The sequence below is a fragment of the Eulemur rufifrons genome, chromosome 14, assembly GCF_041146395.1.
Source record: "Eulemur rufifrons isolate Redbay chromosome 14, OSU_ERuf_1, whole genome shotgun sequence".
Classification (NCBI taxonomy): domain Eukaryota; kingdom Metazoa; phylum Chordata; class Mammalia; order Primates; family Lemuridae; genus Eulemur; species Eulemur rufifrons.
The window spans coordinates 17411542-17427436 of NC_090996.1; the positions used below are offsets into that span (position 1 = coordinate 17411542).

The window sequence follows — 15895 nt, forward strand, 5'->3', positions numbered from 1 at the left end:
TGCACACACCGCCTTGCTGAGCAGCGCTCCGCAGCGCCTCCCAACTTCGCTGATGGAAACCTGGTGATCCATAACCCGCGCGTGGCAGACGCCTGCTCGGGGGTAATGTGGTGGTAATGTACATATCGATGATCAATCAGCAGATTTGCAAGAGAGGCATAAAGTATTTAATTATAATTGTGTTGGGCAAGTCTGCGTGGTGGCGGCGACATTTGAATAGGTCACAGCCAGCCCTCACCCCGGTGATGTTGTTGGTATTAAATGCCATTCACTCTAAGGGCTGGGAACCTTTCTGAAGTTGCAGGATGTCACATGCTGGCAAATTGAAAATGTCCCTTTGCTTTTAAGAACATGATTGATATCCTTTGCAAAACAAATGCTACACCTCACGGTGCACAGATTTCGCCCAGTGCCACCCTGGCCTCGCCGGCTGCCGCGTCGGAGCTTGGCCCCAGATGTGTGTGCAGAGGGGAAGTGCCACCAAGAACCGGCTTCGCCTTCAGGCTGAGGCCTCCAAACACTGTCCTGTTCAGGGCAAAGGGTTTTTGGTTCCAAATCAGACTTTTCTAGCCAGAACAAAATGCAGGAATAAAACAAGAACCCAAAAGATAAAACATACATTTTATTTGCTCAGTTGGTCGCAGAAAAATATATCTCCGGATACTCTATAAGCCATATACTTATGTGTAAGACCATTTGCATCTTACCATCTAAATTATGTCCAGTATAATTTAAATTGATGCTTTTAGCACAACCGGCAAAGGGATATAAATAACAGGAAGGCAGACAGATACATGACACACACCCACGATACACATACACACGCACACGTGTGCACACGGCCACTGTGATAGCCTGGACAAGCCAGCCCACCTGGAGCCACACGCCTGGGCTGCAGGTCCCCCATCCATAAAATGGGCCTGAGAGCAACACGCCCATCTCCTAGGACCAGTGTGTGGCCAGGGAGACAGCGCCTATCCCGGGGCTCAGCTCTGTGCCCAGCAGGTGGTAGGAGCGCCACAAGCTTTGGCAGTTTGAGCAGAGAGTTCTAGAAGCAAGCACCTGGCATTTGCAAAGGAGAGTTGTCTACAACACAGGTTCATTTCTGCCTTCAGGAAAGTGCATTTGAGGCTGGGCTCCCTGTCCTCCTGCCAGGCTGAAGGGCGGCCACGTAGGCAGAGGCTGCGGTTGGCAGGGCCTGGCGTGAGTGGCACGTCTCGGAGGCGGAGGCCAGGCTCTGCACAGCATTTGCCAGGAACGGCTTTCTTCCCTCTTCTCGAAACAGTTAAGAGGACACATCGAGTCTCTATTTACAGGGTAGGTGGGTGAAGGAGTACTTGGCTTTAACAAAATATCAAGCCTTCCCAACAGAAGTGGAGCCAGGGCTAAGCGTGTCTTTTGCATGATTCAGGCCTGTCTAGCAGCCTGCCTGCCTTCATGGACTCCCAGCCCTGTTTTTAAGAGAGTCCGATAAAACCCGACTATTTCATTCCCAGTTGAGACAGCCAGCCTCCTTGGGTGTGCTTTTGCCGTTCACAAAATGAGCCAATTGTCACCTAGTGAATCAGATTAGGTGTAATCGATACTAGTGTTCAAATTAAGTCATAGAAAGCAATTAACTCTGCAAAAATGGGGTGGTGAGAAATGATAAGGTTGGTCAAATAGTTTCACTGTGTATAACTGTGTTTTTTAAAATGCCCATCTCTACACAGTAATTAAATCATTTACATTTCAAATGGAGTGTACCTACCTCGGATGCTTGTAATCGCACACGTCCTTAATTGTACACCTCACAATGTAGCGGGGGTTTTATCAACAGCCTGCTCTCGGGGAGGCTGAGAAACCTGCTGGATGGAAGGTGCCAGAATAGAGGCTCCCTCTCTGCTCAGAAGAGTCAAGGAAACTGGGCTTGCCCCAAGGATCGCCGGTGAATCTGGGCCCCTCCCTCCCACCCTTCCTTCTTTCCTGTGTAAAAAGTACAATGGATTTCCTAAACCATCATCAAAATATTCTGCCAACAGCACAAGGAATGTTTGTCACTTCTGATCACATCATCTGTAACAGGGACACCGTCATGAACATTGGGGTAACTAATATTCACAGGATAAATTAGTTCAATCTTCACTGTGTGCACTTTATTAGCATTTTTAACTATAGGGAAGAGCTTAACCGGCCTGATTGGCAGTTTGCTGAGCACACTGGCAGCTTTCGGGTCGTGCTGTCTACGAAGGATGTTCTTAAACAGAATTTTCATCACCTTGACTCCAGGGGACAGGACCCTAGGCTTCTATTCTGCAGAGCAGGAGTTCTTGGTGGATCTCCAGCAACCCTAAGTAAAACTGGAACCCAGTAAGGCTTTTCCCGCAGAGAAGCTTTTTTCTGAATACACAGAGTCACAACCCCAAAATGAATACCTCTCCTAAGACAGACCTCTGCCCTTCCCTCCCACCCAGGCTGATCTCCGCCTGAGCTGTCAGTCTGCAAAGTGACAGCTGGTGGCAGCGCTGGCGCTTCCTGGCTCAGGGGAGGGTCTGGCGGGAAGACCCAGAGTGGTTGTAAAGCACCAGCTCACACTGTCCACAAGTGGAGGTTCACTTGCGGGGCCTGCAGCCAGGGGTGTCTGCCCTCGGGTGTCTGCCCCAGAGAGGGGCCGGGCGCGGAGAGGATGTAGTCGATGCTGAACTTGATGTCCCTGGGATGCGCCTTCCCCGGGCTGGCCGGGCTGGCTGCAGGCTCTCGGGGACCGGCCACTCCCGCGCCGTCTGGGGCTGGGGACCCCCGCGCAGCAGTCGGCCCGGACGGACCCTGGGGACCCTCGGCGCCCCCAGCGCACGTGCCCCGCGTCCCCTCCCGTTTGGGGCCGCGCCGCCGCCTCCTCCGCCGGTAGTTGCCGTTCTCGAAAAGGTCCAGCAGCGACTCGCAGCCGCCCGCGAACGTCCAGTAGTTGCCTTTGCCCTTCTCGTGGCCCTCGGTCCGTGACACCTGCGTGGCGCGGTGGGGCTCAGCGCTGCGCCCGTGCGCCCCACCCCGCCAGGTGCGCGCCCTCACCGGGCAGGACCGGGCAGGTGAAGGCGCCCCACTAGCCAAGGGCGGACTTCGCTGCTGCCGCTGTGACATCCCTCCCCGTCCCCATCCCCAGGGACAACTGGGCCAGGTGTGGCGGGGGGCAGTTCGGGGGGTTGGGGCAGTGGGGCAGGGAGCTCACCTTGACGAAGCAGCTGTTGAGGGACAGGTTGTGGCGGATGGAGTTCTGCCAGGCGCGCTGGTTGGCGCGGTAATAGGGAAACTTGCGCATGATGAAGTCGTAGATGCCCGACAGGGTCACCCTGCCCGCCGGGCTCTGCTGAATGGCCATGGCGATCAAGGCGATGTAGCTGCGAACCGCCGCCGAGCCAGGGTGTCGGTGACCCTGCAGCGCGCTGCTCCCGCACCCACCCGGGCCCCAGCAGCTCTCCCCCGCACCTGGGACCCTCCCCGGGGAGGCTGAGAGAAACTTCTCCCACTAGCCGCTCCGCCCCCCACCGCCCCAAGTGCCCACAAATGCGTCCTTTCCCTAAGCCCCGCTCAGAAGAAAGCCCCCGCCTTCCTCCGTCCCAGGCAGGTCCTGGCTACCTGAGCACCCTGCAGAGGAGGGTCGCTGTCCCCTAAAGCCCCTGCCATTGACCCCCGCCGTCACCTGTACGCCGGCCGCGTGAGCCGCTTTTCCTCGTCGGAGCTGCCAGCAGGGTAGTCGTCGGCATCGTAATTGAAGCAATTGTAGGGATACTGTGAGCTGTCAAACATCGCGATGCGCCCGGCACTCGCGGGTGCCACTGCTGCCGCTGCCGCCTCCTCCGCGCCGCCCGCCAGCCGCCAGCTCTGCGCAGAAGTCCTGCCAGCGCGGGCCACAGCGTCTGCACTGCGGGCTGCTCTGCTCTCGCCCGAGCGGGGAGCCTGGGCTTCTGGGGTCCCCCGCCGCCCCCGCCCCGTTCTCTGGCGTCCAATCCCGGCTCGGGGGAGGCCCCAGCCACCGGTAAAGCTACTGAGGGGAGCGGAGGGGGCTGTCTCGGCGACCCTCTGACCCGCTGCGGGAGGAGGGAGGAGGCGGCGTGCTGGGTGGTCTGACGGTGGGGCGGCCACCCGCCGCCTCCCGCTGCTTCCGCCCCCCCCATCTCGCCCCCTGCGCTCTCTGGATGTCCCTGTCCCCAGAGGTAGAGGTGGAGCTTCTCGCACGTCCCCGCACTGGTGGAAGTTTCCTGGGAGCTCCCAGGTCCTGTGCGTGCCCTGGGACACAGTGGTTCTCCTTGGGTGCTCAGATCCCTGGGGCAGACACCTGGGCGCTCGGCAGAGTGGGCAGCCAGGCCAGGGAGAGCCACTGTCGCAGCCCCCACCCCCACTTCTTTCCGCCCCAGATTGATGGGGTCTGGGCAGAATCTGCGGCCGCCGGCTCCACGTCCAGGGCACAGATCAGAGCTGGGCCAGGGTCCAGGGGCCACATTTCCTCTGGCACCCTGTGCCCCCCCCCCAACTCTCTCATCCCAGAATTGTGCCCCATCCATGGGCGGCGGGCTCTGGGCCACGTGCACTGGCTGCCCTGCAGGGTGACGCCTCATCAGCAGAGCCGGTGCCGTCTGGCTCCAAGCCCTGGTTCCATGGTGGGTAGGTGCATGCAGGAGAGAAGAGCAGCCATGAGGTCAGGAACTTCGAGGACAAAGTAAAGAGGTGGCCCTTTCACAGTGGACAGGCCACCAAATGGCATTTCCATGAATTACTTGCAGAATTCTGACTGTGAGCCCTGCCTGCGAGTTTGCCGTTGATTCCGTGTCGGATGTTCGATTTGCTGATACTTTCTCCCATTCTGGGCATTTCTTTTCACATTCTCAGTGGTGTCCTTTGCTGTGCAAAAGTTCTTAATTTTGATGAAGTCCATTTTATCTGTTTTTTCTTTTGACGCCTGTCCTTTGGTGTCATATACATGAAGTATGTGCCAAATATACAATGTCATGAAGACTTTCCCTGATGTTTTTTTTCCTAAGTGTTATACCATTCAGCCACAGAAAGGAATGAAATTTCGATACACGCTATGACACGGATGGACTTGAAAACGTCACACGGAGTCCAATGAGCCTGGAATAAAGGACACATCCAGTGTGATTCCACTGACATGAGGTCCCAGAGTGGCCAGATTCACAGAGACGAGGTGGGAGGGAGGTTACCGGGGCTGGGAGGGGGAAGGAGGCAGTGCTATTTCCTAGGTACGGGGCTTGTGTTGGTGATGATGAACGTTGGTGTGGACAGTGGCGATGCCTGTGTAGCATTGTGAACGTATTTAACGTCACTGAATTGTGCACTTGCAGATGGTTAAAATGAAAAATATTATGTATAGTTTACAACTATAAAAAATAAAAATAAGGGGGTTGGAAGTGTTTGAGCAGGTAATTAAAACATAATATCCCCTTAAATCAAAGACAAGAAGAACTCAAGCAAGATCAGTGGACGTCGAAAGCTGCTGAGGACTCTGGCGTCCCTAGGGTGGAAGAGTGTCCCTGCTGTCCTCGAGGCAGTGGATGCAGGGTGCTCCACACAACCTCAGCTGCTCCAGAACCAGGAAGAGAACTGAGGCTGCAGAGCAGCAAACCCAAGCCCAGGAAGGACAGGTGCCTCCACTGGAACGGACGCTGAGCACCTGCACGTGCCGCCATAGAGGAGAATGGTGAGTGAATCGCGGAAGGCACGTGTGGCCTGGGGCAGTTCAGATGCCTGGGGGGTAGGCAGCGGGGAATCTGCACTGTGGGCTCCTCTCCGGGACCCCAGGATGTTCAAAAGAAAGAACGGGGCAAGTGAGAGACTGGGAAGCCTCCCCCATCCTGCCGGGTGCGCCTGGGGAGGGACTTGCAGCAGCTGCCAAGAAAAACCAACTGCACCTGGGGGCAGAGGGTGGGGACAGCCCCCTGCCCTGGGGAGATCCTCTGCAGCTGAGGGAGGGGAGTACCCCTGAGAGCCCTCCCCCCCCCCCCCCCCGCAGAGACCCTGAGACCTAACACCTTGGCTGAGCCAGAACGGCAGAGAACACCCCAGACCTCCACCCCACTTGCTGCCGCCACCACAACGCCAGCACACATCCGGTCACAGGTCGCAGCATCCCGCTGCCCAGGGAGAGCTGCACGCTGGGAGAGGGACCTGCCCGGGAGCAAAGGAAGGTCTGACGTGGACCGCGGAGCAGACAGGGAGAGAAGGCTCTGACCGGCCAGCCTGCCCGTGAGTACCCGCACAGCTGGGGGACTGCGGCCCGCGTCACACTGAGAGGGGCAGGGGATGTAAACCAGCTCAGCTTGACCAGAATGACACCAGCCAACACAGGCTGGCTCCTCTCTGGGCAAATACATTTATCTGTTCTGCTTTGCTGTAGAAGGTGTGCAGTTTTCAGCCCCAAACTTACAAGACACATAAGTAAATAAAAACAATATACTGGGCCGGGCGTGGTGGCTCACGCCTGTAATCCCAGCACTCTGGGAGGCCGAGACTGGAGGATTGCTTGAGGTCAGGAGTTGGAGGCTGCAGTGAGCTGTGATAATGCCACTGCACTCCAGCTTGGGCAACAGAGGCAAAAAAAAAGAAAAAAAAAAAAAAACCCAAAACCAAGCAACAACAGCAACAAAACCACACTGTTTATAGACAAAGCACTTAGCAGACCCAGGCTCATGTGTCAGACAAATGTGGACTACCAGGCAGGTAATAAAAATAACTACAACTAATGTGCTAACGGCCCCAGTGGACGAGGACAGCAATGTGATAATCAGATTGGGGAGCTTCAGCAGAGAAGTGGAAACTATGTCACAGACTCAAATGTGACAAAGGAAGAACGCAGTGACAGGGATGAAGGTGGCTCCACGGGCAGCCTGGACATAGCAGAGAAACACCATTGGGCTCGAGGGTCGGGCACTAGGACTTTGCAAACTGAAACAGAGGCAGAAAGGAGGAGACAGAGCAACTGCGGGCGGTGGGACATTGCTGAGTATGTAACAGTCGTGTTAGAATCCAGGAGGGACGCAGGAGAGAACAGAACAAAAGATAATTGAAGAGACAACAGCCTAGAAATTTCCAAAGTCAATGAAAGACTCAAACCGCAGATCCAGGCTTGGAGAACAAGTAGTATAAACACACACACATCTGTACACAGCTGGTCCTTGAGCGACACAGGTCTGAGCCACGCAGGTCCACTTACACGTGGGTTCCTCTGCCTCTGTCACCCCCAAGACAGCAAGACCAGCCCCTCCTCCTCCTCAGCACACTCACGTGAAGATGATGAGGATGAAGACCTTTATGTTGATCTGGTTCCACTTAATGAGTAGTAAATATATTCTCTCCACCTTACTATCTTACTTTAAGAATACAGTGTATAAAACATATAACATCCAAAATGTCTGCTAATCAACTGTGTTATTGGTAAGACCCCCAGTCAACAGTAGCTATTAATAGGTGAATTTGGGGGGAGTCAAATGTTGTATGCGGATTTTCAACTGAGCAGGGGTTGGTGCCCCTGTCTCTTCATTGTCCAAGGGATGAATGCATATTTCATTTGGGAACATTGGTCCCTCTACAAAAATTAACTCAAAATTGATCATAGACCTAAATGTAAAACTTAAACCTATAAAACTTCCAGAAGAAAACACAGGTGAATATCTTCATGATCTTTGGTTAGGCAAAGATTTCTTTGACATGATACCAAAAACATGATCTATAAAAAAAAAAAAAAGGATTCATTGCACATGAAATTAAGAACATGTGCTCTTCGAAAGACAGGGGAATTAAAAAATAAGCTACAAACTATGAGAAAATATTTGTAAAGCAAACAATTCAATTTTTAAGATGGAACTTGACCATAGAAAAATATATGGATGGCAAATAAGCACATGAAACCATACCCAACATTTTTAGTCTTTAGGGAAATGTAAATTAAACTCAAGATGACAGACATCCCTATGTCTATCAGTATGGCTAAAAAGAAAAAGCAAGAACTGTAATGGTTAATTTTATGTGTCAACTTGGCTGGGCCAAGTCTCCTCCATATCTCATGTTGAAATTGGACCCCCAGTGTTGGAGGTGGAGCCCAGGGGAGGTGTTGGGGTCATGGGGGCAGATCCCTCATGAGTGGCTTGGTGCTGTCCCCGAAGCAGTGAGTGATTATCGCTCTGTTAGGTGCCTGAGAGCTGGTTGTCACAAAGAACCTGGGACTCCCTCCCTTTCCCCTCTCCCTCTCTCTCTTCCTCACCCTGTGATCTCTGCACACGCCACCTCCCCTTCCCCTTCCACCGTGAGTGGAAGCTTCCTGAAGCCCCCACCAGAAGCAGATGCTGGCACCAGGCTTCTTGTACAGCCTGCAGAACCGTGAGCCAACGAACCTCGTTTCTAGAGGGACTGACTGATCAGAATGTCTTAAAATTTGGAGGAAACCAAGGACTCTCAGATCTGAAGTGGACTTGGGTAGGGAGCAGAACTGATTAGATCCACCCACCAACGCCCATCCACATCGGAGGCGGCTGCGGAAGAGACATCCGTTCTGAAACCATCAAATAGACCACAGACAGGTTTCCAATGGTATTAACATCCATCTTAAAAAAGGCATACATTTAGTTTCTCAAACAGCATAATCCGTTCTTATAATCCAGAAAGAGACTAGACCTTTGTGTTTTAAATCAGGCTCTTTACACGACAGCAGTGCTGGAGAACATTCCTGTGCAAAACGAGCTTTTTTTCTTCTAAAAATGTATTTTTCTGTTTTGGCGAGTAGGAAAGTTAGCAGTGAAGACCGGGCTTTGAGTTCATACTTTCACACCACACGTGTCCTCCAGGCCCTGGGAATGAAGGATAAACACCTTGAACGGTCACCAGAGGCCTCCGACGACCAGACCTGTGAATGCCCAGCAGGGACAGAGAGTGGCGGCTGCCTCCAGGGAGGTGCCATGGCCTGGGGACAGTCTTGGTCGCCAGAAGAAGGTTGTCTGTGTGTCATCACCCGAACCCGGAGCCTCCACCTCTGAAAGGGAGTTGGAAAAACCCGGTGCACCCGCTGAACCGGAGCAGTTGCCGGCTGGCACGGCGCTCACCCAGGAGAGGCACCGGCGGGTCCCGTCTTTTCCTGTGTCCCTCCTAAGACAGAGCCAAGGACACGGAGCCAGGGAGAGAAGGCGCTTTTGAAGTAGGGAACAAATGAACCTTAAAAACAGATGGTGGAGAAGCAGCACACGTTGTTTACTTATTTTGTTGAATGGAAAATACAGTTTGGTTAGTTAGAAAACCTTGCTGGCGGATTTTGGTTTCTTAGAATTCTGAAACATGTGCTTTACTTACTTGTGAAATAACTTATTGATTCACTGGGGGCCTGGCGGTGAGCAGGATGCATCTCTGATGCTCAGCCAAAACTGTCCCTAAAATAGCAATAATAGAAATAAGAGTGCTAATAATTACACCGAGCAGCAGCAAACACTCACCTCCCCGCAGGCCGGCGGTTCCACGACCATCACCTCTGCGGACTCGCCTCCTCTCAGGACGGCCCCGAGAGCTGTCCCCTTTCGTGGGGACAGGGAGGCTCATGAACTGTCCACAGTCGCATCACCGGCGTGTGAGGCAGTGTCGGGCTGAGACCCTGCAACGCCAGGATACGCGTCTACTCCCAACGCGGGCCACTGCTCCCCCAGCGTGAGAGGCAGTGGGTACGGCGCAAATGCACGTCCCGGGAGCAGCCAGGGTAGCGGCTTTGAGAGCACTGGAGACCCCAAGATGCCCTTCCCCGTGTCAGCCGTCGAGTGGCATCTGCCCGCATGTTCCTTGCTCATCAGCTGGGGGTAGAGTGGCTGAGTAGAGCCAGGCAGAGGAGGATTTGATTCCTGGATAAGCCATTTGCTGCTGTGTGACCTTGAGCAGGTGGAGCATGCTCCTGAGCCTCACTGCCCCATCTGTACGATGGGTACAATCACGGGAGCTATTTCAACAGTTGTGTGAACCTGACGTAGAGTATATAGCTCTGCTCAGCACAGGGTAGGTGTTCTGTAAATAGTGCAGCTGCCGAAATGACTTCCGCTCTCCTCAGAAAGAACGCAGGGAGAGCTCCCGTTCACACCAACAATAAATTTAAGGCGTGGGTGAGTGGGACTTAGGGGTGGCGGCACTGATCTCCAAGGGGCTGAAATATCACTGAAGTGAATTGGTGACATTTTCTCCCCACTGAAGAAGACAGAGCCATGAGCACAAGTTTATAAAAATGACTGTCATTACACATTTCTTTTGAGAATTTTTGAAACGTACAAGTATGGCTGCAATCAGCTGAAATTCTAAAATCAAATAATTTGAAGTGAGGAATGGGCATTTCATTGTATTTTCTAAAATGCATGCCTCCCTAGGAGCCATCCGGCTCAGAGAACGGCCCAGGAGAGCTGCAGGAAGGACAAGGGTCCCTGCAGAGGGGGCACTGCGTCTGCCAGAGAGGAAATGTTTCTCCCATCCCCACGAAACAGATACGAGGGCAGATACTTAAGGATTCTCTCTAAAGGGCTGTGGACTCCACCGACCGCCCAGTCTCCAGCAGGAGGCTGCCCGCCTCACCGCCGGCTCAGAGAGGAGGACGTGGGTCAGTCCGTGACACTTCAACGTACCAGTGACTGGCGACCAGCGACTGCCCCACTCAGCTGGCAGCACAGACCGCGTGCCCAGGGAGCGCGCTCCACCTGCCCAACGTGAAGTGAGAGAAACAGCATTTATGGAGATCTGCCCTATACTAAATCCGCTGTTTCCAGACTTGAGTAGCTGCACACCTGCCTCCCGGGCAGATGAGTACCTAAGTGGAGCTACGGTGGTTGAAAGTGTCCAGGCAGGCTGGGCGCGGTGGCTCACGCCTGTAATCCTAGCACTCTGGGAGGCCGAGGCGGGCAGATCATTTGAGCTCAGGAGTAAGAGACCAGCCTGAGCAAGAACGAGACCCCGTCTCTACTAAAAATAGAAAGAAATTATGTGGACAGCTAAAATATATATAGAAAAATTAGCCAGGCATGGTGGCACATGCCTGTAGTCCCAGCTATTCAGGAGGCTGAGGCAGGAGGATCGCTTGAGCCCAGGAGTTGGAGGTTGCTGTGAGCGAGGCTGACACCATGGCACTCTAGCCCGGGCAACAGAGCAAGACTCTGTCTCAAAAAAAAAAAAGAAAGTGTTCAGGCAGTTACAGTTAGAACCAGCATCTACTGTTCGTTTCCCTCTCTTTACCAAATCTTTAGAAATAACGGGAAAAACTTAAAAGCACTGACTCTACTACAATGTGACATGACTATATAATAAACCCATTTAAATACATGCATAAACATCTAGTGCACACTCAACACTACCCGTGGTACTTAGCTGTACGTAACATCAGGTACACCCCGTGGCCCAGAAACCATGGACCCCTCAGAGACGGAATCCGAAGGAGTCTGTTGCACAGGGACAAGAGGTCACAGGCAGGGGTACTGGAGTCGGGGCACAGGGACGGCTGTCTGCATCAGAGGAGGGGTCCAATGGAGGGCGGGGTCAACAGCGTAGCCAAGCGGACAGACAGGCAGGAGGGTCCCTGCCCACTAAGGCCGGCAGTCGGGGTCGGGGCACAAAAGAATGAAGGAAGAGTTACCAGGTAAATGCAAATAAACAAAAAGTAAAAGTGTTGACCTCAACCTCAGCATAAAGTTAAAGTAAAAATATTAAAGGAGTCATTTCATGTACATAAAAGGTATACTCTTCAGAGAAAACAGGTCACATACTTTTTTCTGAATTATTTAGTCCTCAAATAGATGAAGTAAAAATGATAAGAGATACAGAAAGAAATAAACAGGATGCATTTATGGTGCAGAAACCTCAGCACATCTTTCTCAGCCTTTCTCGGGCCAATTGAACAAAACCCAGTAAACCCTATTGTTGGATTATTTGGATAATCAATACATTTGAATAACTAGACACACAGAAAATCTTGTCCCCTACAAACAGCACGTTTCTTATTGCCAAGGGTTCATGGCAAGTTGGATTAATAGGTATCTAGAAAATTTTGTCACCTACAAAGAAAACAGAATTTTCAAATGTTCCTGAAACATCTATAATATTAGATGATGCACCAGCTAAATCACCAAAACTAACAAAGCCAAGTGAACCTCAGTCGTCTCCCAAGCAAAAATAATGCATTTCACCTTTTGAAATTACAGTGCAATCACCTAGACATTGATGATAAAAGTTTAATTTTAAAAATGCCTTATCAAACTAGAAATGAAGAGATACTTGGCTAAACAACACTTGGATTGAGGAGCTAATTAAAATACAATTTAAAGCTCTTTAGCAAATATGATAAGTGATAATATTTTCTATCAAAGATCAGTTCAGATTTTCAAATGCTTCTATTATTAAATAAGAAAGTATTACATCGAATTAATTAAACATTGAACTAAAACATGTACATATACATATATATTTTTCAATAATTAAAATGCCAACCCTTAGGAAAATAGAAAGGAGGAAAAAAAAAAGACCAAAGCAAAAACTAATAATTTTTAAAATCTAGAGAATCAATAAATGAGTCAAATAGCTAATTTTGGGTGAAAAGAAAATTGTGACACACAAAATAAAATAAGAGCGTGTGGGCAGTGGGGAAAGAGGAGAAACACAATGCATAAAAGAATACATTAATAAATTGGATTTTATCAAAATTAGAAAGTCTGCTTTCAAAAGACACTGTAAAAAGAACGAAAAGACAAACCATTAGCTGGGAGGATCTTTGAAAAGCATGTATCTGATAGAGGACTTGTTTTTAGAATTTATAAAGGACTTTCACAATAGATACATCAGTGAAAGTGATGCAGTGGGGAACTCCAGAATGCATCTAGTCACAAAAGCAATAAATAAATGGGCAAAAACTATCAGAACCAACTTCCTTAGAACTCTGCGCACTAATGGAAAGCTCGCAGCAACCAGGGGAATGTATAATCAGGAGAAAAGAGCTGGATCTCAGTAAGAGCTTTGTGGCATCTAACCTTGCCTTGGAGCCATCTCCCACTCACCAGCTTGGTGAGACCCTGAGGACAACAGCACACGTTCCCGACACACGTACCCAGCACCCGGAGAGAACAGCAGGGACCTTATTCTCAAAGAGCTGTGGGTGGTTGCTGTGACGTGTCTGGTGGCTCCCTGGTGGGCCGGCTCCAAGGGCTTCTGCTAGTCCACACAGCCTGGAACTCGCTAAGGATTCAGGTGTCTACCCTAGGGGCATTTGTCAAAACATTTGAGGTCGGATGTATCAGTCACTGCTGCCTAGGGCCAGGGATGACAGATGTGGCAAACGATTAACCAGGGAGTGTGGGAGGAAAGACGGGGCACTGAGATGGTTTGGAGAACACAGGAAAGCCCCACCCATTCTTGGGAATCTAGAAGGCGCATGCCCAGGGCCCTGTGCAAGTGAGGAAGAGACCTAAGAAGGCTCTGAGCACTTACCTCTGCCAACCTGCAGGCTCTGCGCAGACGGGAACCGAAGGCTAAGGCAGAGTTGTAACAGCCTGACTGAGTGTTGCAGGCAGGTCCCCAAACACACACAGAGCCCCTCTTCAAAGGCTGGGAGGTGCTTTGCCCGGGTGTGTTGTGTTCCAGGTGTTTAAGGAAATCTCTGCTGAATCATTAGCTGCCCACTGAGCTAACAGAACAGAGACTTCCCTGACCACATATAACAAAAAATGCAAACTTCATAAAATTAACTTGGAAAAGTCACTAAATAAATAAACAACAACTAAAACAGCAACAAAAAACCCTGGGGAGGGAGATTTTCATAGTTGCTACATTATAATATTCCAAATGTCTACGTTTCAACAAAAATTACATGAAAATAAAACATGCAAAGAAACAAGAAAATATGCCCTATGTTATTAAAAAAAAGGATTAATTGAACCTCTGTCTAAGGAAGCAGACATTGGATTTATTAGACAAACACTTTCAATCAACTACTGTAAGTATGCTCAAAGACCTAAAGGAAACAGTGGGCAAAGTGCTAAAGAAAACCAGGAGAATAATGTTTGAACAAATAGTGAATATCAATAAAGAGATATAAATTATGAAAAGGGCCCAAACAGAAATTCGGGAGCTGAAAATTAAAATAACAGATGGAAATTTCACTAGGGAGATTGACTAGCCGATTGGAGCAGGCGTACAAAAAGAGTCAGTGACTTAAAGACAGGTCTGTTGAGATAATCCAGTTTGAAGATCAGAAAGAAAAAATAATGAAAACAACAAATCATGGGAGACCATGAGACACCATCACACACACCCACTATGCACACCAGGAGCCCCAGAAACGCCGCTTCGTCTAGATTCACCAGTTGTTAGCATCTTGACTCATTTACTTGGACGAAGAAAAGGGTTGTTTGCATGAACATATTTTTTTCTAATTATACTCTGCGGTGACATTTCGTCCCGGAGCCGAATTCAGATGCCTCCTTGAAGTCCTGGCGAGTGTTTTTGCGGGAACATCTCCAAGTGAGCTTCAAACACCATGACACTTCGCCCTAAGTGTCACGCTCGGGAAATGTAACATTGGTACAACAATATCATTAAATACATAGCCCGTAGGCAGGTGTGCCCAGTGACTTCCAACATATCTTTTGTAACTATAGTTACTGTATTAATACTTCAGAGCCAGGTGCCCACGGATCGAATAGTACCTCCCGCAGCCTGTTAGGGACCGGGCTGCAGAGCTCCGCCATGCCACGCCCCCATCCGTGGAAAAACTGTCTTCCATGAAACTTACAAACTGGGCTGGAGGGGGGCACAGCAGGAGGTGAGCGTTGGGCGAGCCAGGCTTCATCTGTATTTGCAGCCGCTCCCCTGAGCTCGCATCGCCGCCTGAGCTCTGCCCCCTCACGCCCCCCAACCCCGCAGGAAAACTGTCTTTCATAAAACCCTGGTGCCAAAAAGGTTGGGGACTGCTGCCCTAACACTTTTTAAAATCTGTCTGTAGTTGTAGGTGGTGGTCTTGAATCAGGTAAACTGAATTTTCGGACTTTCAAACTTTCAGGCCCGAGGAATTAAAGAATGAAGGAATTTCACCAAGCTGTGCCGACCAGGTATCTGGGGACATGCGTGCAAGAAGGCCAGCTCTGGTGGCCTTGGGAAGTCCCGCCTGCAGGCTGGAGGGCAGGAGAGACCCCTCCTCCTCTCTGCCAGCTCCTGGGAGTCAGGTAGGCTCTGTCTCCTTATGGAAACTTCTGAGGGGCCCGCAAATGAGACCAAGTCACTGCCCCGCCTTCCCTCTCTGGGGCTCAGCTGTAGAGCAGGGAACTTCCTGAGTGAGCTGGAGATCTGGCGGCAGGTGTTTGGGAGAATGGCCTGGCCCCAGCCTGCTGGAGAGTGGGAGAGTCCCTGTCCTCCCCCTGCGCCGGCCAAGGTGGCAGCCCCGGGGCTCTGGTGCCTGCAGGGACAAGGCCCTACTCGAGCTCAGAAAGGTGGCGGGTGGAGGAGGGGCTGGGCAGCTGTTGTGTGTGTGTTTGCCAGGGACACCTGTGGGAGAGGGAGGACGTGGGAGACTCAGGGGAGTGGCCGCCTCAGGCTCCTGAGAGCCACAAGTCCAAGCAGTGTGAGGCTCGGGGTGAGCCCTGGGTCCCTGCGCAGGGACAAGGCGCAAAGAGCTGGAAAGTGGCTCTGTGAGAGCAAAGCATCTCCCCAGACACCTGCCGGCACCAGAGCGCGGAGCCAGCTGGAAGGCTCAGCCCAGCCACGCCCTCCTCCCCCACTTAACCGGGAGGCAGAGAACGGAGATGCCCCGCAGCCTTGGCCTCGGGAGGGGACCGTGTCACCCACGGTCAAGGGTGCCGATTCATGTCTTGGACTCCACGGTCTCACTGAATCAAAGCTGAGGAATCAGCCG

The 15895-nt window shown here is 51.3% G+C and overlaps 1 protein-coding gene across 1 annotated transcript; it reads right to left on the reverse strand.

The window, feature by feature from the left end:
* Positions 1-2568: 2568 nt before the first annotated feature.
* FOXL3 (forkhead box L3) lies at positions 2569-3783 on the reverse strand. The gene is made up of 3 exons (XM_069485680.1): positions 3677-3783; positions 3206-3374; positions 2569-2982 (listed from the first exon to the last, which is right to left on the reverse strand). Exons 1-3 carry the CDS (start codon positions 3781-3783, stop codon positions 2569-2571), a joined length of 690 nt encoding a protein of 229 aa, XP_069341781.1.
* Positions 3784-15895: the final 12112 nt, after the last annotated feature.